General features: G+C 34.3%; 1 protein-coding gene across 13 annotated transcripts in view; it reads right to left on the bottom strand.

Annotated features, from left to right (window-relative positions):
• ZNF521 (zinc finger protein 521) overlaps window positions 1-20,603 on the bottom strand; it is a 363,098-nt gene that overhangs the window by 312,464 nt on the left and 30,031 nt on the right. For 10 of the 13 annotated variants that reach the window (XM_074200375.1, XM_074200373.1, XM_074200381.1 and 7 more), the window contains exons 3-4: window positions 17,715-17,774; window positions 12,136-12,315 (exon numbers count right to left, since the gene is read on the bottom strand). In XM_074200375.1, the coding sequence (XP_074056476.1) occupies window positions 12,136-12,315; window positions 17,715-17,774 (240 nt within the window). The remainder of the gene's footprint in view (window positions 1-12,135; window positions 12,316-17,714; window positions 17,775-20,603) is intronic. The other 3 variants (XM_074200376.1, XM_074200377.1, XM_074200386.1) reach the window with 1 other exon arrangement.

The following is a 20,603-nucleotide window of genomic DNA, read 5'->3' as shown; positions in this document are numbered from 1 at the left end:
GAAACTCATCTGAAGCAGAGAGATACATATAGAGTAAAGATAAAAGGTTGGAGAAAAATATATTTTGCTGCAGCTGAAGTGAAAAAATGCAGGGGTAACAATCCTTATCTCAGACAAAGCAACTGCAAAAATAGATAATGTTAAAAGAGTTAAGGAAGGAAACTATATCCTCCTAAAAGGTACCATAGACAACAAAGTGATTTCAATAGTGAATATGTATACACTCAATGGGATAGCATCCAAATTCTTAAGAGGAAAAACTGAAAGAACTACAGGAAAACATAGATAGAAAAACTCCCATTCTCAAATTTAGATAAATCGAATCATCATAAAATAAAGAAAAACGTTAAGGAGGCAAACAGATTGTTAGAAAGTCTAGATATGATAGACTTATGAAGGAAATTGAATGGGAATAGAAAGGAATATACCTTTTTCTCTGCAGTACATGGCACTTATACAAAATTGACCATGTACTAGGGCATAAATACCTAATAATAAATTGCAGAAAGGCAGAAATAGTGAATACATCTTTCTCAGATCACAATGCAATAAAAATCACATGCAATATTGGGCCAGGGAGATATAGACCCAGGACTAATTGTAAACTGAATAACTTTATGAGTGGATCAAGCAACAAATTATAGAAAGAATTAATTGTTTCATCCTAGATAATGACAATAATGAAACAACATACAAAACCTATGGGATTCGCTCAAAGCATCTGTCAGGGGATATAGTATATCTATAAATGCTTACATGCATAAATTAGAGAAAGAGGAAATCAATGAACTAAATATGCAACTAAAAATTAGAGAAAGAACAAATTTAAGAAACCCAATTAAATACCAAATTAGATTAATAGATAAAACCAAGAGTCGGTTTTATGAAAAAAAACAAATAAAATTGACAAACCTCTGGTCACTTTGATTAAAAAAGAAGAAAACCAAATTGCTATTACCATAAATGAAAAAGGTGAACTCACCACCAATGAGAAGGAAATTAAAGTAATAATCTGGAATTATTTTGCCCTACTCTATGCCAATAAATTTGACAATCTAAGTGAAATGGATGAATATTTACAAAAACATAAGTTGCCTAGGTTAACTGAATTTGAGATTAAAAACCTAAACTATGCTATCTCAAAAAAAAAAAAGAAATTCAACAAGCTATCATTGAACTCCCTAAGAAAAAATCTCCAGGGTCTAATGGATTCACAAGTGAATTCTACCAAACATTTATGGAACAATTGGTTCCAATTCTATATAACTCTTTGGAAAAATAGGGGAAGACAGAACTCTGCTTAACTCTTTCTATGACACCAACATAGTGCTGATACCTAAACCAGGAAGACTTAAAACAGAGAAAGAAAATTATAGACCTATCTCCCTGATGAATATAGATGCAAAAATCTTAAATAAAATCTTAGTAAAACGATTACAAGTTATCACTAGGATAATACATTTTGACCACATAGGATTTATCCCAGGAATGCAGGTTTGTTCAATATTAGAAAAGCTGTTAGTATAATTAGTTATATCAAGAACAAACCTATCAGAAATTATATGATTATATCAATAGATGCTGAAAAAGTATTTGACAAAATACAGCACCCATTCCTACTAAAAATACTAGAGAGTGTAGGAATAAATGGACTGTTCCTTAGAATAATAAGCAGTATATATCTGAAACCATCAACAAGCATTATATTCAGTGGGGAGAGCCTAGAGGCATTCCCAACAAGATCAGGGGTGAAACATGGATGCCCATTATCACCACTACTACTCAATATCATATTACAAATGTTACCTTCAGCAATTAGAGAAGAAAAAGAAGTTGAAGGAATTAGAATTGGGTAGGAAGAGATGAAACTCTCACTCTTTGCAGATGACATAGTGGTATACCTAGAGAATCCCAAGAAATCATCCAAAAAATTCCTAGAAAAATTAGCAATTTTAGCAAAGTTGAAGGATATAAAATAAACCCTCATAAATCCTCAACTTTTCTATATATGACGAGCAAGATACAGCAGGAAGAGCTTGAAAGAGAAATCCCATTCATAGTAACCTCAGACAATATAAAATACCTGGGAGTCTATTTGCCAAGGCAGACTCAGAAACTTTTTGAAAAAAATTGCAAAACACTTCTCAGACAAATTAAATCAGATTTAAATAACTGGGTAAACATCAACTGCTCATGGATAGGTAGAGCGAATATAATAAAAATGAAAATTCTACCAAAACTAAACTACCTGTTTAGTGCCCTACCAATCAAAATTCCAAAGAATTGCTTTAATGAGTTAGAAAAAGTTGTAAGTAAATTCATATAGAGAAATAAAAAGTCCAGAATTTCCAGGGATTCAGTGAAAAAAAGTGCAAAAGAAGATGGCTTAGCCCTACCTGATCTAAAATTATATTATCAAGCACCAGTCATCAGAACTGTCTGGTATTGGCTAAAAAATAGAGTGGTGGACCAGTGGAAAAGACTAGGTGCATTAGCAGGAAACAATTATAGTAATCTGCTGTTTGATAAACCCAAAGAGTCCAGTTATTGGGATAAAAACTCTCTCTTCGTTAAAAGCTGCTGGGAAAATTGGAAGTTGGTATGGAAGAAACTTAGATTAGACCAACACCTCACACCCTATACCAAGATAAGATCCAAATGGATATAGGATTTAGACATAAAAAACAATATTATAAGCAAACTAGATCAAGGACTAGTTTACCTGTCAGATATATGGAAAGGGGAAGCAGTTTATGACTAAGGAAGAGATGGAGAACATCACCAAAAACAAACTGGATGATTTCGATTCCATTAAATTAAAAAGCTTTTTCACACAAAACCCCTGTAACCAAGATTAAAAGAAATGTAGTAAACTGGGAAACAATCTTTACAACTAATGTTTCTGACAAAGGACTCATTTCTAAAATATACAGAGAACTAAATCAAATTTTTAAAAAAGCCATTCCCTAGGTGACAAATGGTCAAAGGATAGGCAAAGTTAATTTACAGATGAGGAGATCAAAGTAATCCAGTCATATGAAAAATTGCTCTAAATCATTACTTATTAGGAAATGCAAATTAAAGCTTCTCTGAGGGACTACCTCACACCTGTCAGATTTGCCAATATGACCAGAACAGATAATGATCAGTGTTGGAAGGGATGTGGGAAATCTGGGACACTATTACATTGTTGGTGGAGCTATGAACTCATCCAACCTTTCTGGAGAGCAATTTGGAACTATGCCCAAGGGGCAACAAAAAATGTGCATACCTTTTGATTCAGCAATACCACTACTGGGCCTATACCCTGAAGAGATGGTGAAAAGGGTTAAAAACATCACTTGTACAAAAATATTCATAGCAGCCCTCTTTGTGTTGGCAAAGAATTGGAAATCAAGTAAATGTCCTTCAATTGGGAAATGGCTTAGCAAACTGTGGTATATTTATGTGATTGAACACTATTGTTCTATTAGAAACCAGGAGGAGGGGTGGCTAGGTGGTGTAGTGGATAAAGCATCGGCCTTGGAGTCAGGAGTACCTGGGTTCAAATCTGGTCTCAGACACTTAATAATTACCTAGTTGTGTGGCAAGCCACTTAACCCCATTTGCCTTGCAAAAACCTAAAAAAAAAAAGAAAAAAACCAGGAGGGATGGGAATTCAGGGAAACCTGGAAGGATTTACACGAACTGATGCTGAATGAGATGAGCAGAACCAGACAAACATTGTACACTCTAACAGCAACATGGGGGCTATGATGAATCTTGATGGACTCACTCATTTCATCAGTGCAACAATCAGGCACAATTTGGGGCTGTCTACAGTGGAGAATACCATCTGTATTCAGAGAAAGAACTGTGGAGTTTGAACAAAAACCAAGGACTATCACCTTTAATTTATAAAAAAAAAAACTGCTATCTTATTGTCTGATCTTGCTGTCTGTTATACTTTATGTTTCTTCCTTGAGATTCTGATTTCTTTCTCATCACATTCAATTTGGTTCAATGTATACCATGGACACAATGGCAAATTACTTTCTGTATGGGGTGGGGGGAGGGAAGTAAGATTGGGGGGAAAATTGTAAAACTCAAAATAAATAAAATCTTTTTAAAAATGATAAGCAGTATCTACCTGAAACCACCAACAAGTACTATATGCAATGGTGATAAGCTATCAGCATTCCCAATAAGTTCAGGGGCGAAATAAGGATGTCCACTATCACAACTATTACTCAATAATGTATTAGAAATGTCAGTGTTAGCAGTAGGAGAAGAAAAAGAAACTGAAGGAATTACATTTGGGAATGAAGAAGTAAAACTCTCTTCTAAAAAAATCATCTAAAAAACTACTGGAAACAATTAACAACTTAGCAAAGTCCCAGGACATAAAATAAACCCACCAAAATTCTTAGCATGTCTATATATTACTAACAAGATACAGAAGCAAGAGATAAAAAAGAGAAGTCCCATTTAAAATAACTTTAGACAGCATAAAATACTTGGGAGTCTACCTGCGAAGGCCAACTTAGAAACTATGAAAACAACTATAAAACACGAATAAAATTGGATCTAAATAACTGGGCAAGTATCAACTACTCATGGTTAGGCCTGGTTAATATAATAAAAATGACAATTCTACCTAAATTAATCTACTTATTTAGGACCATACCAATTAAACGTCCAGGCAGCTATGCAATGGATAGAGCACTGGCCTTGGATTCAGGAGGACAGAAATTTGAATCTGGTTTCAGTCACTTGCCACTTACTAGCTGTGTGACCTTGGCCAAGTCATTTAATAATGACTGTCTCATATCCAGTGCCTGATTCTTATCTGGCCACTCAATCCAGATGGCTCTGGAGCAGAAAGTGAGACTGATGATAGCATTGCATCCCTTCACTCAGATCCAATGCACGTGCTTGTTATGGAATCACCTTCCTGATGTGGTCCTCTTTGAAAATGAGGGACAAACAAACATTAATCAAACTTTTAAAAATTAGTTTAGTGAACTGGAAAAAAATAGTTACTAAATTCCAATGGATAAACAAAAAAGGCAAGAATATCAAAGGATTTAATGAAAAAAATGCAAAAGAAGCCATTTTAGGCATACCAGATTTCAAAATCATATTATAAAGTAGACTAGATTATTTGCAAAGGAGACAGCAGGAAATAATTATAGTAATTCACTGTTTGATAAACTCAAAGACTTCAGCTTCTGGGATAAGAACTCATTCTTCAGTAAAAACTGCTGGGAAAATTGGAAGATAGTATGGCAGAAACTAGGATTAGACCAATATCTCATACCCTATAACAATGTAAGGTCAAAATGGGTACAGGATTTAGACATGAAAGTAATATTATAAACCAATTAGCAGTACAGAGAGTAATATACCTGTCAGATCTATGGAAAGGGAATCAGTTTATGATAAAAGAAGAGATAGACATTAAACAAACAAACTGGATATTTTTGATTACATTAAATTAAAAAGCTTTTTCACAAATAAAACCACTATAAATAAGATAAAAAGGAATGTAATAAAGTAGAAAAAATTTTTACAACTAGTGTTTCTGACAAAAAGACTCATTTCTAAAATATATAGAGAAGTCAAATTTATAAAAAAAAACAAGCCATTCCCCATTTGACAAATCATCAAAAAATATGCAAAGAAATTCTCACATGAGGAAATCAAAGCTATCTATAGTCATATGGAAAACTGTTCTATCATTATTGATTAGAGAAATGCATCTCTGAGGTACTAGTTCACACCTCTTAGATTGGCCAATATGACCAGATAGGATAACGATCAATGTTGGAGGGAATGTGGGAAATCTGGGACACTAATGCATCATTAGTGGAGTTGTGAAATGATTCAACCTTTCTGGAGAACAATTTGGAATTATGCCCAAAGGACAATAAAGTTGTGCATACCCTTTGATCCAGCAATACCACTATTGGGTCGATATTCTGATGAGATCAGAAAAGTGGTAAACATTACACATGTACAAATATATTTATAGCAGTTCTGTTTGTAGTGGCAAAGAATCGGAAATTGAGTGGATGCCCATCAACTGGGGAAAGGCTGAACAAAGTGTAGTTTATGCATGTGATGGAACACTATTGTTCTATAAGAAATCATGAGGGATGGTATTTCAGAAAAGACTGGAAAGACTTGTAAGAATTGATGCTGAGAGAGATGAACAGAACCAGAACATTATATACACTAACAACAACATGGGGTGATAATCAACTTTAATGGACTTGCTCACTCCATCAGTTCAATAATCAGGGGCAATTTTAGGGGATCTGTGATGGAGAATCCAGAGGAGGAACTGTGGAGTTCAAATGAAGACATAAATGTAATATCATCTATATTTCAAAAAGCATCCATATAGAAGTCTGAAACATTATGCTCAATGTATTCTTATTGATTGATTGAATAAGCGACTGCCTAAAGTCCCACATGCTGATATAATTGTACTGTTACGCATGCAAAAAACCTCTTCATATCAATACTGGTCTGTTGTACCTGTCAATGTCCCCATCAACAATATCTTTTCAAGTGTATGCATTTGAACAGGCACATACTATTTAACAAAAAATAAATGTAAATTCCTTCCACATTTTAGGTCAGGCTTCTCACCCTAACAATTTGAAAGAATTTTTTTCTGAATGAACAGATTTTTGCTACATAGCAAGAGTGAGGAAAAATGACTCCAAAAAAAGAAGTATACAACATAATCAAATAAACAATTAGACATTTATCCTGGTAAGGGTAGTTTAGTTTTGATGATTTCCAGTGCTAGTTCGCAGCCTGTTTTGTAAATGTAATAAAGTCTTAGTAATCTCAGCCCTCACCACAGCACCCTGCTATTAAATCTTTGCTGAGAAGTGTGATGAGACCCTTCCAGCTTCCCGCCCTCCTCACCCCCTACAAGAATTGGCAAGAAATGATAGGGTTTGTGGATTAGTAAAATGAGAGGTTTTCTATGCTTTTTCTCCTTTAAATATATATTTTGATAATGTGTCTTCTTATCCAAAAGCCCCAGAGCATTAGTGTGCTCATTTCCCTGCCTTCTTGGCCCTTTTTGTGCAAGAGAGCAAACCTAGTCAAGAAATACAGGTGGTTTTCATCTACTGCTACATTCTGAATAGTATTATTTTATTTCTACCATGCACCTTTCCCCCATGTCCCCCTAAGTAATAATGACACAGAATTTATTTGTTCATGATGCAGAGTCAACCAGAGAGATATTTTTATGATTAGCCCAAAAAAGAGCAGAACTCACCTGTATGAATATCATCCTGTCCCTCCAAATCCAAAAGGCCAATTTAGTTATTTTAATTCCAGGCTACCTCAAAAGATGCCTGTTCTTATGGACTCTTAGGGCTAGAAGGGACCTTAGGGATCATCTAATCCAACTGCCATATTTTACAAAAAAGCAAAGTGAGGCATGGAATGGTTAGTGTAGCAAAAATAGCTTTGACTTGGAGTCAGGAGAGATCTAGATTTAACTCCTGACTTGAATCCTTTCTTTCTTTCTTTTTTTTTGGCAAGGCAATGGGGTTAAGTGGCTAGCCCAAGGCCACACAGCTAAGTAGTTATTGAGTGTCTGAGGCTGGATTTGAACTCGGGTACTCCTGACTCCAAGGCCAGTGCTCTATCCACTGCACCACCTAGCTGCCCCTTGAATCCTTTCTAAATGTGGGCAAGTCATTTAAAGTATGTAAATTCCGTTTCTCCACCTATAAAATGGAGGAGAGGGAAAGGATTAGTACTGGCATTTACAACATGTTTTGTAAGCTTGAAAAAAAATGAGATTTATTAAAGTGTTATGTAAACCCTAAAATGCTATATGAAAGTTAATTACTATTATTGTCTAACATCATATAGTATGTTAGTCACAGAGCTATGACCAAGACCCAGGTCTCCCATTTTTCAGTCTAGGGAGAGTCAGTATGGTGGAGTGATAAGGGGTTTGAGTGAAAGGCTCTTAAGTTTAAGCTATAGCTTCTCTGACATAAGAGCAAGTCATACAACCATAACATAGCTTACTTTTCTTACCTGTAAAATGAAGCATTTGGATTGGATGATTTTTGAGATCCTTTCTAACTTGAATATTCCATAATATCAGACTTCCCTTAAGCTAGACCAGAGCTAAAATTCCTTCAGGTTTGTAAGAACAAGATGACTCTCAGTTTTCTCAGCTGTAAAATGAGTTGTTGCAAACATAATGCTGTTTTCAAACACTACAGAGATATGGTATAACATTTTCTATTGCTCTTCTTCTTCTGACCAGTCCTAGAACATATTACCTAGGTATTGAGGATTCTTTTTCTTCTTTAAATATATATTTTGATAATGTATCTTCTGTATCCAAAAGCCCCAGGGCTTTTGGGATCAGTGTGATTAGTTTCATTCCAGAGAACATCAAAACTCCTTGGTGAACCTAACCAGATTTGAATACAGGAGTGAAAACAACCAGTAATTTCAAAATTCTTATACAATGGAGATAACCTAGAGCCAGGATATGCTTCAAATTACCTGTTCTCTAATAACTGGACTGCTCCACACCAACTCCTTTATGAACTTAACAGAGCTCCAATGAAAGGAAGAAAGGACATAAGTATGTGTTAAGTACCTATTTTAGGTCTTATTATGACACCAGTTTTACAGAGGAAGAAACACAGAAAAATTAAGTGATGTGTGCTGGGTCACACAGCTAATAAAGGTCTGAGGCCAAATTTGAACCTTTAATTTCTGAACCTTAATTTTCTCATGAAATGGGAATACCAATATTTATTTGGCTCTTAAGATGGCTATGCAAATCAATAAGAATCATTCCAGTTCTAATTTCTGACTCCAGATCCACTATGTCACCAGCTGGTTAGGTAGTCAAATGATGCAAAATATGCATCAGTGTCCTCTTTAGTTTACTCTTAAGACTACCTGAGAAAGAAATGTTTATGATTATTATTATGATGATTATTATGATGATGATTATTATTATTGTTTTAGGTTTTTGCAAGGCAATGGGGTTAAATAGTTTGCCCAAGGCCACACAGCTAGGTAATTATTAAGTGTCTGAGGTCAGATGTAAATTCAGGGCCAGTGCTCTATCCACTGTGCCACCTAGCCGCCCCAAAAGAAATGTTTATAAAGAAGGACTAATTTGCCACTAAGAAAGAAAACCCACAAAATAAAAGAATTAGTATTTGAGAATTTAATATTTGAGTCCAAGAATATGTCTAGAACAGCTACAACCTGAAACAAGCATTAAGAATTGTCAAAACAAAAGCCACACCTGAATTTTCTGACCTGGAAACAGCATCTCTGTGTGCTATTTCCCCACTAAAAGTTACACCTAGAATTAGTCAGACCACTGATCAGAATGGCCCACTTTCCCAAAGTAATGTTCAGCAAAGAAGTTTCATGCCTTGTTTTGACTGTGAAGAAAGAAGTAGAAGAAAGGATTATAGGGCAGAGAGAGAACAGAAAGTACATGGGAAGGAATGAAGAAAACATCCAGAGAATATAAAAGAGTAGGGAGAAGGAAAACTAGAGAATCTCAATGACAAGAACTGCAAATCCATGGGAGAAGATACAAAAAAAGTGTGACTACCAAGAGTAACAGAGATGATTGTGAAAATCACAAAGAACAAAAGATAAATAGAGGCAAACAGTAAAAAAAAAAATAAGAAATGGAGAATGTAAAGAAAAGGAAAAATAAATGTAAGTTTTAGATGGCACCACAAATAGCAACTTTAAGGAAATCTAACTGCCTATATAAAGCGAAATAGAAAATTGGACAGGTTAAACTTCTAACCAAAAACATTTCAGCCAAAGAGAATAGTCATATTTCTTTAGCAATTAAAATGCTTCTAGGTGGTTTCAATTTTCCCCAAACTTTTCTATACTTAATCAAAGATTTCCATTTAGTTAAAAAGAATATTTAGACCTTAAACAAAGTTATTTTCTTCAGATTCTGTCCATATCCATTCTCTCTCTCACCAAACTTATTTCCTAGCTCCAAACATTTTGTATAAGTCATGCACTAATGCCCATCAGATTCTGAATATCATTTCATGCTCATACATAAGTTGTAGAATTATGCTGAAAGCATTCTATGCATACGATGTTCAGTTATACTTGGACAAAGGCAATAATAAATAGCTTAAATTGTGAGGACTCTCATCACCACCATCATCATCATCACACTTCAGTGCCCTGTTATGATAAAGTGGTAACTAGAGAAAAGGCTCCTAGCTCACTGAGGAATGAGCTATGACAAGTTGCACTAAGTTGCAAAGAATTTGAGTTTGAGATGGGACTATCATTTGAGGTCCATTCTATCCACATTTGGAAGAAGACTGTCCAGGTGATGAATAGTTTTAGTCATAGCAAATCATAATAAAATCTACTAAATCATTAGAGGGTTTCAAGCCATAATAGAGAGAGCACTAATGAAAAATTTATATAGATATACATGTAGATATATTAAAGAACCCATAAGAAAAGTACAAAATCAAACATCTTAATAAATGTTTTTTTCATTGCCCTAATAGAATATATCTTCAGCATGGACTAAGTCTACGTAGCACAACAGTATTTAATAATCCAGCAATTACTGTTTTTAACTGTTATACTTGTTTGCAATAACGATCACATCCTATGCTCATAGGATTAAACACAATGGAAGACACAGAGCAGACACTCCATAAGAACATTTTAAAGGATAACTAAGTAATCAATGTAGAATTTAAGGTTATCCTTTTAATATAAAGTTAATATCTTAGAAAGATATCTTTTTTTCCCCTTAAGGTGGAATACACTAACTACCACAACATGTCTAGGACACCTCTTCTGATTACTGTGTCTTTAACAATAATTTAAACAATTTCTCAAGTACAATAGGGAAAAAAGTGGATTTGAAGTTTGGAGAACTGAATTAGAGTCTAAGGGGTGGGACTTTGATTAGGTTACTTGATTTCTAAAAGACACATTTCTGCATAAAATAAGAAGAGTGATATTTATTTGACTCTCATGATTGCTGTGAAAATTACTAAGACAATGTATATAAAGCCTTTGTTACAAAAAAGCATTATATAACTATAAGCTAGACTTTAGTTATCTGACCAAAGTAGTCAATGTTAGGACTTTGTTAAGACAAAAAGTTTCACTAAAATATGATCTGTAGAAATAAATGATGCCTTTGGCAGAAACTTTTAAAAATATTATACTGTGTGACATGTATTCAGTGATGTCAATTTAATAAAAATATATTGGCAAAGTCTACAGCATTTTTATTGACTATCTGATGTCTGCTGCAACCAAAGAAAACTTTGGTACTTGGAAAAATCTATAATACTATCTTCCAGCTTCTAGTATTAAAAGTAAAATGAAATTATACAACATGTTCCACTAGTGTCCACAAAGTATATTATTAATTACGACTCTTTTCAGAAAAGAGACTTAAAAACACTAGAATGAGACTATAAGTGAGGAGGCTTGAATTTTAATGCTGACTCTGCTGCCAAATTGGGAAAATAAACAAATCAGGGGTTTTTTTGGCCTCAAATTAGTTACAAGCACCATGAGGATAATGTGGCAATATTTTACCTGTTTATCTTACAGAATTATTATGAGGTTAAGATTAGAATTTATTAGAAAAATTGACATCTATGTAATTGGAGTATGCAGATTACCAGCACTGCTAAAATGATAGCTAAAACAAATACATTCCAGGTGATTTCAGTTAAACACAGTCAAAAAAAGTCTTATCAGATGAATTTATTGAGAATCTCTGTATCTGGGCACTTGGATCTGTATCTGGGCACTTGGATGCAAATATGAAAAGCCCCAACAAGAACAACAACACAATTTCTGTCTTCAAGATTCTTGAAATGCAGTATAAAAACAAGAGCTTCAACTGCGTAACTCCCTACATGTACTCAAAAGTCTAAAGACAAGTTTGCTTCAGAGTTTGCTGCAAATGGGCACCTTAATCCCTAAATTTTTCTACCAAGATATTCAAGTGTGGGAGTAAAACAGCTTGGGGAGGGGGCAATATGCAAAAGAAGGAACAGATAAATCAGAAATAGAACAGAAAAAGAAGACACCGAAGTGATAAGTATTGTTTACCTGTCAGTTGACATTGATTAATCTTGTGTTCTGTGATATCGCTCAGTGACTCAAACACCTGGAGGCAGCTGTCACAGCTGTGCACAGCTTCTTCCTCTAACTCCTCCCCATCTTCTGGCCTTTTCTTACAATCTAATGCATCCCCATCTTCTGTCTTGTCTTCTAATTTACAGTTGGGGTCTGAAAGAAAAGTAAATCTGTGAGTTTGGGCTATCAAAGACAAAATTCCTTTAAAATTGTATTTAATCTTCTTGTTAGCAAAAGTACAGAAAAACAGCATTTTCCTTGGGACAGGACCACTGCCTGTTTTGTTGTCAAACAAACAGGTGACATTCTTCCCTGATTTTTTTTTTTCCTGTCCTGGGTTTGGAAAGATACCTTGTATTCCCCACTACCATTCAGTCTTCCCACTTATTTCCCCATTCAAGCACCCGTTCCATACTTCCATGATAATTTAGTAAAGTCTGGCACAGCTATAGAAAAGGAGTTGATCGCTTTAAAAATACAAACATGAAGAAAAAGAATAAATCACCTTTAAAACTGAATAGTCTCCAATGAAAAGAAAAAAACCAGCATGCTTAAGAATGAATTACTTTTCAGTTAAATATACTGTTTCACGGGAAATTACCAGAATTAGCCAAAAGCCTAGAATAAACTCAGCTAATTACCATAGGCATGAAATTGACCTTTACTCATAAACTGGTCAAAACACACAGTCACCCTATTATTTGCTAGACATTGGTAGAAAAATAAACTCCACCATACAACAAAATGTACTTACATACACACACTAGAATCTTGCTTTTACAGTGTTTTTAAAAAAAAGTAGAGAGGGGAGGTGGTGGTGAAAAGCTATTTGGAAATGTTAATGTTGGGTTGGTTAAATATTTTTATGATCTGTATCATTTTCATTTTCTCTGAAAAGTTAGCAACACAAATACACATCTGAATAGCAAAGCAGAGACAACACCTGGCATATAATAGATATGCAACATGTTGATGGAAGTCATTTTCTTTTCATACTAGGAGATTATTCCCATCTATTTCCATGACACTATTTTCCTTTGTAGATTACTAACATGCAGAAAAATTTGTATTTATTCAAGCTAGGACACACAATACAGTGACTTAAGTATTTCAACTCTATGCTTTTTTTCCTTTCATTACCACTCTCCAAAGTTAAAAACAAATAGTTCTAGAAGTAAGTAAAAGCTAAGTAGCAATTTTTGTATGTACATTTTTGAGAGTTACAATATATTTATTTAAATAGTAAAATTGAAAAGTATAATAGACAGCATGTATGATTCAAGTTTATTTTAGTTCAACCTAGACTATTTTAAACAATTTGATCATGAGATAATTGGTAAGTTCTCATCAAATATTCAGAAAAATCTTAATACTTTTTTTTTTTACAAAACATTGTTCTGGGGAAGTAAATGTAATTTCATCACATTCCCTCCCTTTACTCTGAAAATGATACTTCCAGCTGCCTTGTCTTTAATGCAATGCCACTAGTCACACTGAGTTTCACTTAAAGCCCTCCCACTTTTCCTGCAGCTGTTACAAACTCCTTTTTCCTATCGCAATAAATAGCAGCCAGACCACCACTCCCCAAATGATTCACATATGCCTAAAATCTGCCTATGGGTTAATAAGACTTTATAAAATTTTATCATCAAGATATCTTTTGGGCCATGAAAAATGATGAGTTTACCTTAAAGAAAATAGAGCATGAAAAAACAAAGGCACTTTATTAGTAGTAGTAGTAGTAGTAGTATTGTTATTATTAAACAGATTCAATTCAAGTTAATTACTTAGGTAGAGTTGCCATTTGAAAGGTATCATTCGAATCATCTTACTGATGTCTGTATCAAAATCCTTGCTTTTTAAAAAGAAGCATGTACCTTTACAAAGAAACAACTAGAGGGTGTTTTAATATGTTATAATATAGTACCTGAAATAATACTATATATAAATGTTAGAATCAGTATTGATTACTTCAATGATGATAAAGAAGAAGGGCAAAAAGTAGTGAAGAGAGATCCAGTAGAAATCATTTTCTTGAGGTAAAAACATAGTAAATATCTCCAAACTGTAAAAGCTGCTCCCTGTACTTATACTTTTCAGAGGTAATTATATGTTGTCAACCCAATAGAGTTGCCCCTTGCTCATTTCTGATATTTCATCTGGAGCTTCAGAAGCTATAAACAGGCAAACTTCCCAAGTTACTCTACAAGCTTTAACCAAATGCTTTAAAATACTGCCAGGTTAGAGAGTAATTCAGGAAAAGAAATAAATATCTTAACTATTGCAGCCTGACCCCGACATCATTAAACACTTGTTGGAAAGCAGCAATGTGCACACTGCATACATGAGTTGTTTAGCTTGAACTCTCAGATTCATCCCATAAAACTGACAGCACTCAGGGAAATATGGGTGCTGGGTCTGAATTTTAACATGTGTATTTAAATGCTACACATAAAGTTTACAGACTTGTTTGTTTTAAAAATAAGAATAGAGTCTGACTGCTGTAAATATCAGGATGGGGGGAAAAGGCAAAAATCCCCATATTTCTTATTCAAGAATATTCACACTTAAAGAGAATCCAATCACACTCTCTGCATAAATACTAAACAATCAAAATATGTGACATTGGATGCCTTGGTCCCCCAAATTTTCTCCAATCAGCCCTTCTTATAGAGTGTGCAATTATTAAAATTAGGGTCATTTTAAGAGTAATAAGAAATGTTTTTTGCTTCCACTTCTACATTTACAGATATAACCCTACAGGGACCTAAGTCAGTCAAGCTTATTCACTTCTGCTGCAACTTTAGAATGCATGCTCCAGCCAACTGGCGAATTTGTTTTTAGGTCAACACTTAAGTGGGACCCTCTGGGAGATGGGTTCGATTATAGACTATGATGCCTTGGTGTAATGAGTTCTTGAAGTCTCAGCCTCTTTCTTGGTAAATGGATTTATACATCCTTCATTTTCATAAAGACTCTCCCACATATGTTCAAAATGTCTTTAGAATTTGTTTGTTTGGAGGTCCCCCCCCCATCACTATCATTTGTAAAGATTTGGGGCAATTTAAAATGACAATCAACCTCCTTTCCCAGAGGTAGCTGCACTTCACTAATTGCACAGAGCCTTCGTTATGTAGTTTTTATAAAGCCCTTTGAGATCCTAACATAAAAAGTATTTTATTACTATACTATCCATCCTAATTGGTTTTCTCTTTCCTACTTTCAGTCTTAGTGACTGTATGTTTAACACTAACTCTTCACTCCATGTCTACTGTATTCATTATATCAAATTTATTAACACTTTCAAATACTACTCACTCTACATCTAAAACTAGTAAATGCTTCCTGTCCACAAATTGTTGCCACAAACACTGCCACAGACTTGGGGCACAGTCTACCACCCCACTACCACAAACACTGCCAATAGATCACCACAGGGGGAAATAATATAGATAAAGCTCATCTTGACCACTTTTCACCGCTTCCTTTCAACCTCCCTGCAAAGATTCAATAAATAATTAGCCAAAATGAAAATAAAGTATGAATTTGGAACAGAAATAAATTCATCTGTGAACATAATTTTTTAAAAAACTGAATGAATATCTTCTGCCATTGATCATTTTAGTATTATTTATAAATGGAAATTAAAAAAAAAAGCGGTATGATTTTTCTGATAGGTGGGGCTTTCCTTCTTCTCCCTTCTCCTTTTTCTCCTCCTCCTCATAAGAGATGGTATTGCTGTAACTTGGTCTAATAAAACCACAACTTTGGGGAAAATGAAAAATTACCCTGGCTTAAAAGAGTTGGAGGCAATAAACCCATGGACTTCAATTAATTTCAAGTGTGGGATCAGTTTAAGGCCGAGCAGCAGAAATTCTATTCTGTCCATGTAAAAATGAGGTTTCACCACATTTACTTTTTATAACCTATATAAAAGTCAAGTAAAAGTAATGAATATCTAAAAGCCATCTCAGTGGACTGGCAAAGACTATCTGTATTCTTGAAACTCATCTTACATATTTCTCTCTGTGCAACAAGGATCCATGCCTGATCAGAGCTAAAATGTCAAACTACTGAGAAAACAGCCCAATTTCTAATCCATTTCACTCCTTGTAATGGACCTCCTTCCAAGCCACTTTCGCATGGAAAAGCACTGGCCAAAGAAAGGAAAACTTAAGAGATCATGTGGTTATAATTATTACCAGGCAAGGAATATTTCTGCAGCTCAGTGGTAAAGTAAAACTCTGTCGCTCTCTGCTCCCAATAGTGTCCATCGCAAAACAACTGCCTCATTAAATCTCTGCAGTAAGATTAATATGCCGTAGCTGCACTACATTTATAACTTGGTACTCTATAAAAAGCACATTTAATGGTAAGAGCCAGAGCTTAGATACAAAGTATTACTATAAAAACTTCTGGCAGCATGTACACAGGGCAGGCCTTTTCTGCCCCTTACAGAAGATATAAATGAGGTTACTCCTGGTTAATTCCAGTCATCAGCCCCGACCTAAAATCCAGAATCAGTTTTTTATGAGAGTGGCAGAAAATGAGATAGAGGAGTGATGCAAATCTATGAATATGATAAGACTATTTAATAACAAAAACTGGCAAGTGATGAATGAATGAAAATTCGCACTTATGCATGCATGCAATCTTAAAACTGGACCATTTCTGAAGTCTATTCTATGGTCATAACCAGATTTTCACCAAATTAAACAGCTTTGGCATTTATTAATGCACAATCTTGAGTCAACCAATACTGTTGGAACAAGTCCAAAGAACTGCCAATAAAAAGTACACAGAATATTCTGCTTAAAATCAAACCTTCAGTTAAGTCCACATGAATTCCTAAAGAGCAAGTTAATGAAGTAACTGTAAAAACATAAAGACTTAAGGAAATGTATTCACGTCCTGTGTCAGGAATATTTTTTTCTAAAATTAAAATTTTTATTGTATTATGAAAATTTGCTGAAGAGAATTCGATTATATTCACTGTATAAATGCTAAATAAACAAACCAAAACTTGTGAAATTGGATGCCTTATGTTTAGGATGCTTCTAGTTACTTCTAGAAATAGATAGCAGACTGACAATTCTCTCATTCATGAGTACTCCATTCCAAACGATAACTATTTCTGTCCAGAGTAACATTTAAAAGGTCCACATTTGTACAAATGTCTTGTCTTAAATTTTTACTGACATATTTAGAATCTACTTGCCTAAAAAACAAATTAATCTGTTGCCTATTTACATCAGATCCTGTGCGTAAGAGTTCCTTCCCCTTTAATGGTTTTCAAAGTTATTTCATTGATCTTACTTAAACATGCTAGAAAAATAAGGAAAAAAAAATTACCTTAAACTCTCAAAGAAACAATAATTTCCCTTTCAGGATATAGTTCTGAAATTAATGTATGGAATTATTCCTTTTTCCTTTGTTGGCTCTAGCAATACATTTGAGGTTGAAATCCCAGAAGATGAAAACAGACTTTGGGAACATAAATTGCATACTATTAAAATTGGTAAGCAGGCACTAATGAAGGAATGCAGCATTACCAGACTGTGTGGCCGTCTGTCCTACACCCTCCTGATGGTCCTCTGCCTCATTTTCTTCTACTGTCAAGAAAAGGTAAACAAACAAAACAAAACAAAATAAAACAAAGATGTTAGGTGGAGTACCTGAAATGAGCATCATTGATCTTCGAACCTCAGCCCTGAAGGTCAGTTATGGTGACTCATCATGTATGATGACCATATATGGTATTAAGATTTTATTCTATACTATCAAAAACAAGCAATTGATGTGAAGAAAAGATGCTTGTATTAGGGAAGAAAAATAACTAGGAAAGGTTTTCTGTCTAACCATTTCATTATATTTTAGAGATCATTTTATTGTTTTAAGAAAAAAAAATTTATGAACTTATCTCCTTTTTCTACCTCTTTAGTTTTCCTAGACAGCAAAAGATATCATTATTGTCTGTCATCAACAGTCAGACACTATGCTAAGGGTTAAAGACAGAAAGATGATAAAAACACATAATCCATGATTTTGAACAGAATACATTCTAGTAGAGGAGACAACTTGTAATGTCTAGCTCCGAATAAGTAATCTGAAAGAAGGAATCAGCAACTGCAGTAACTAGAAAAGGCTTCCTGTAGAAGGTAGAATTTTTCCTGAGTTTTTAAAGAAACCAGACAACCTAAAAATTCAAGTCGAGGGGAAGAACATTACAAGCATGAGAGATAGCACAAAGGAATGGAGGAGAAACATGGAGTATTAATTAGGTGTAAGGAACTGCAAGTAAGGATTTTGCAAGTTGGATTGTAAAATGTAAGGATATGAGTAAAGTTGAAAAGGTAAGGAGGGACATGACAATGAAGAAATTTAAATGCAAAACAGATGAGTTTATATTTGATACTAAAGATAATGGGGAGCCAGTGGAGTTGCTGGAGCTGAGGGGTATAATATATGTTTTTAGAAAAATATAATCTTGCCAGCAACTGGAAGATAGTTGAATGTAGAAAAGATATGAGGCAGAGAAATCAGTGAACTAAACTACATCAAGTTTAAATTTTCTGTGGGGAATTTTTCATCCTAAAGATATATCATGGTGTTTGAAGACCAAGAAGGAAAGAAACAGATGCAGAATATCTAAGGAGCACATTCCAAAAAGTGAATTTCTTACTACTCTTGATCCACAGTGGAACTACTAGTATCATGCTGAGATGGAACCACGGGGGAAGAAACTAAGCTTGATAAGAAAAGAAGCAAGAGCTTTTTGGAACCAGGAAAAACTATTCTCTTTTTAAAATTTGAAAATTCCCAGGTACCTTCAACTACTTAACTATCTATAAAATCATTCACTATCTTTAACAGAATAGTCAAATGAAAACAAGTGAAGACCAACCCAAGATTTCTTCTTTTACCCTTTCCTCCCATCCAATGCAGTTAGAACCTAATTTAAAAACCAGTTACATGTTAGGTATCAATATGATTCTCTCAAACCTGTAAATCTTTAAAATGAATCATGATAGCTATCCAGCTGATATCTTGATTTAAAATACCTACTTCAATCAGTCAATGATAAGTCTGCATCACAGACTTAAAGGATTCTACATTTTTCTCTTCCTATTTTCTCCCCTCAGCCAATTTATCTTCCATCCCATATTCCCCTAATTATAAACAATATTGATTATGAAAGTGATGGAAATTTGGAAAGTTAAAAAAAAACCTTTTTTTTTTAAACCTAGATCACAAGGATCAAAAGTTGACCTTGCAGGCATTTGTCAAAGTTTTCATTGATATGTAGAGATTTTTGTCACTTGATTCTTATTTCAGACATAAATACAATAGTCCAAATAAGAATAAATTTAAATATAGGGAGAAAAAATACTTAAAGAGACTTCAGTAATAGTCTTTTCGTAAAAATTAAAGCAGCAGTAGATCATCCATTTATTAACAATATTCTATAACCAAGGAAAATTGTTATGAGACAAAGAGATACAGACAGAAAGAGATAGAGACAGAGACAAGAAGAGAGAATGGGTCATTAAATAAAGAACCTGACAATTAATATTCAACCTAAACAAAAGGGAATAGAACTGTTTGCCAGAGAAAGAAGATAAAAAGGAGATGACTTTGTGGGGAGAAGATATGATATAATGAGAGAATGCAAATAGTCAGGAAGAATCTCAAAGAAAAAAAATCTGAAATTAAGCAAAACTCTGCTTTCAAAATTTGCTAATCCTTGTGAGCAAAAATCTTTCCTCAACCCGCATGTTCTCCTAAACCAAGACTAGTGACAATATACTTGTTTTTTTAAAATATATGTTTTTGTTTGTTTTACCAGAAGCCTTCTCCTTTCAGGTTTGTGAATTCATTCCTTGGCATATCAGAAGCCTTACTATTTAACAGGTCAAGTTAATAGGGAAGATGCTGCTGATGCTGCAGTCTGTTACAGTTTGACCTCATGTGAACAAATGGTGCCTCAGGAGTCTCTACAACAACTTATGTATTAAGGTTGTTTATGGGGTGGCTAGGTGGTGGAGTGGATAGAGAACTGGCCCTGGAGTCAGGAGTACCTGAGTTCAAATCCAGCCTCAGACACTTAATAATTACCTAGCTGTGTGGCCTTGGGCAAGCACTTAACCCCATTGCCTTGCAAAAAACCCTTAAAAAAAGGGAGGGGGGAAGAGTGTTTATGTCCCTGTTTTTAATCTTAAAACAAGCTATTGTGGTCCTTCCTCAATTTTATAAGGAATTTTATTTCTCTCAGAAAAAAAATAATTTTTGTGTTGATAACTCTAGAAATTCTGAAAAACTGATCGAACTGATTCAAACAGTAGCAGGATGCATGAGAAAAAACAAAGGACACTCTAAGGGTCCATGTATGATTTCATATATAGCAATAATTTCCAAGAAACAGCTCTTTTCCATACCAAATT

Source organism: Macrotis lagotis, chromosome X (assembly GCF_037893015.1).
Source record: "Macrotis lagotis isolate mMagLag1 chromosome X, bilby.v1.9.chrom.fasta, whole genome shotgun sequence".
Taxonomy (NCBI): domain Eukaryota; kingdom Metazoa; phylum Chordata; class Mammalia; order Peramelemorphia; family Peramelidae; genus Macrotis; species Macrotis lagotis.
The sequence above is the reverse complement of the archived record's forward strand: the minus strand, read 5'-3'. Positions and strand labels throughout refer to the sequence as shown.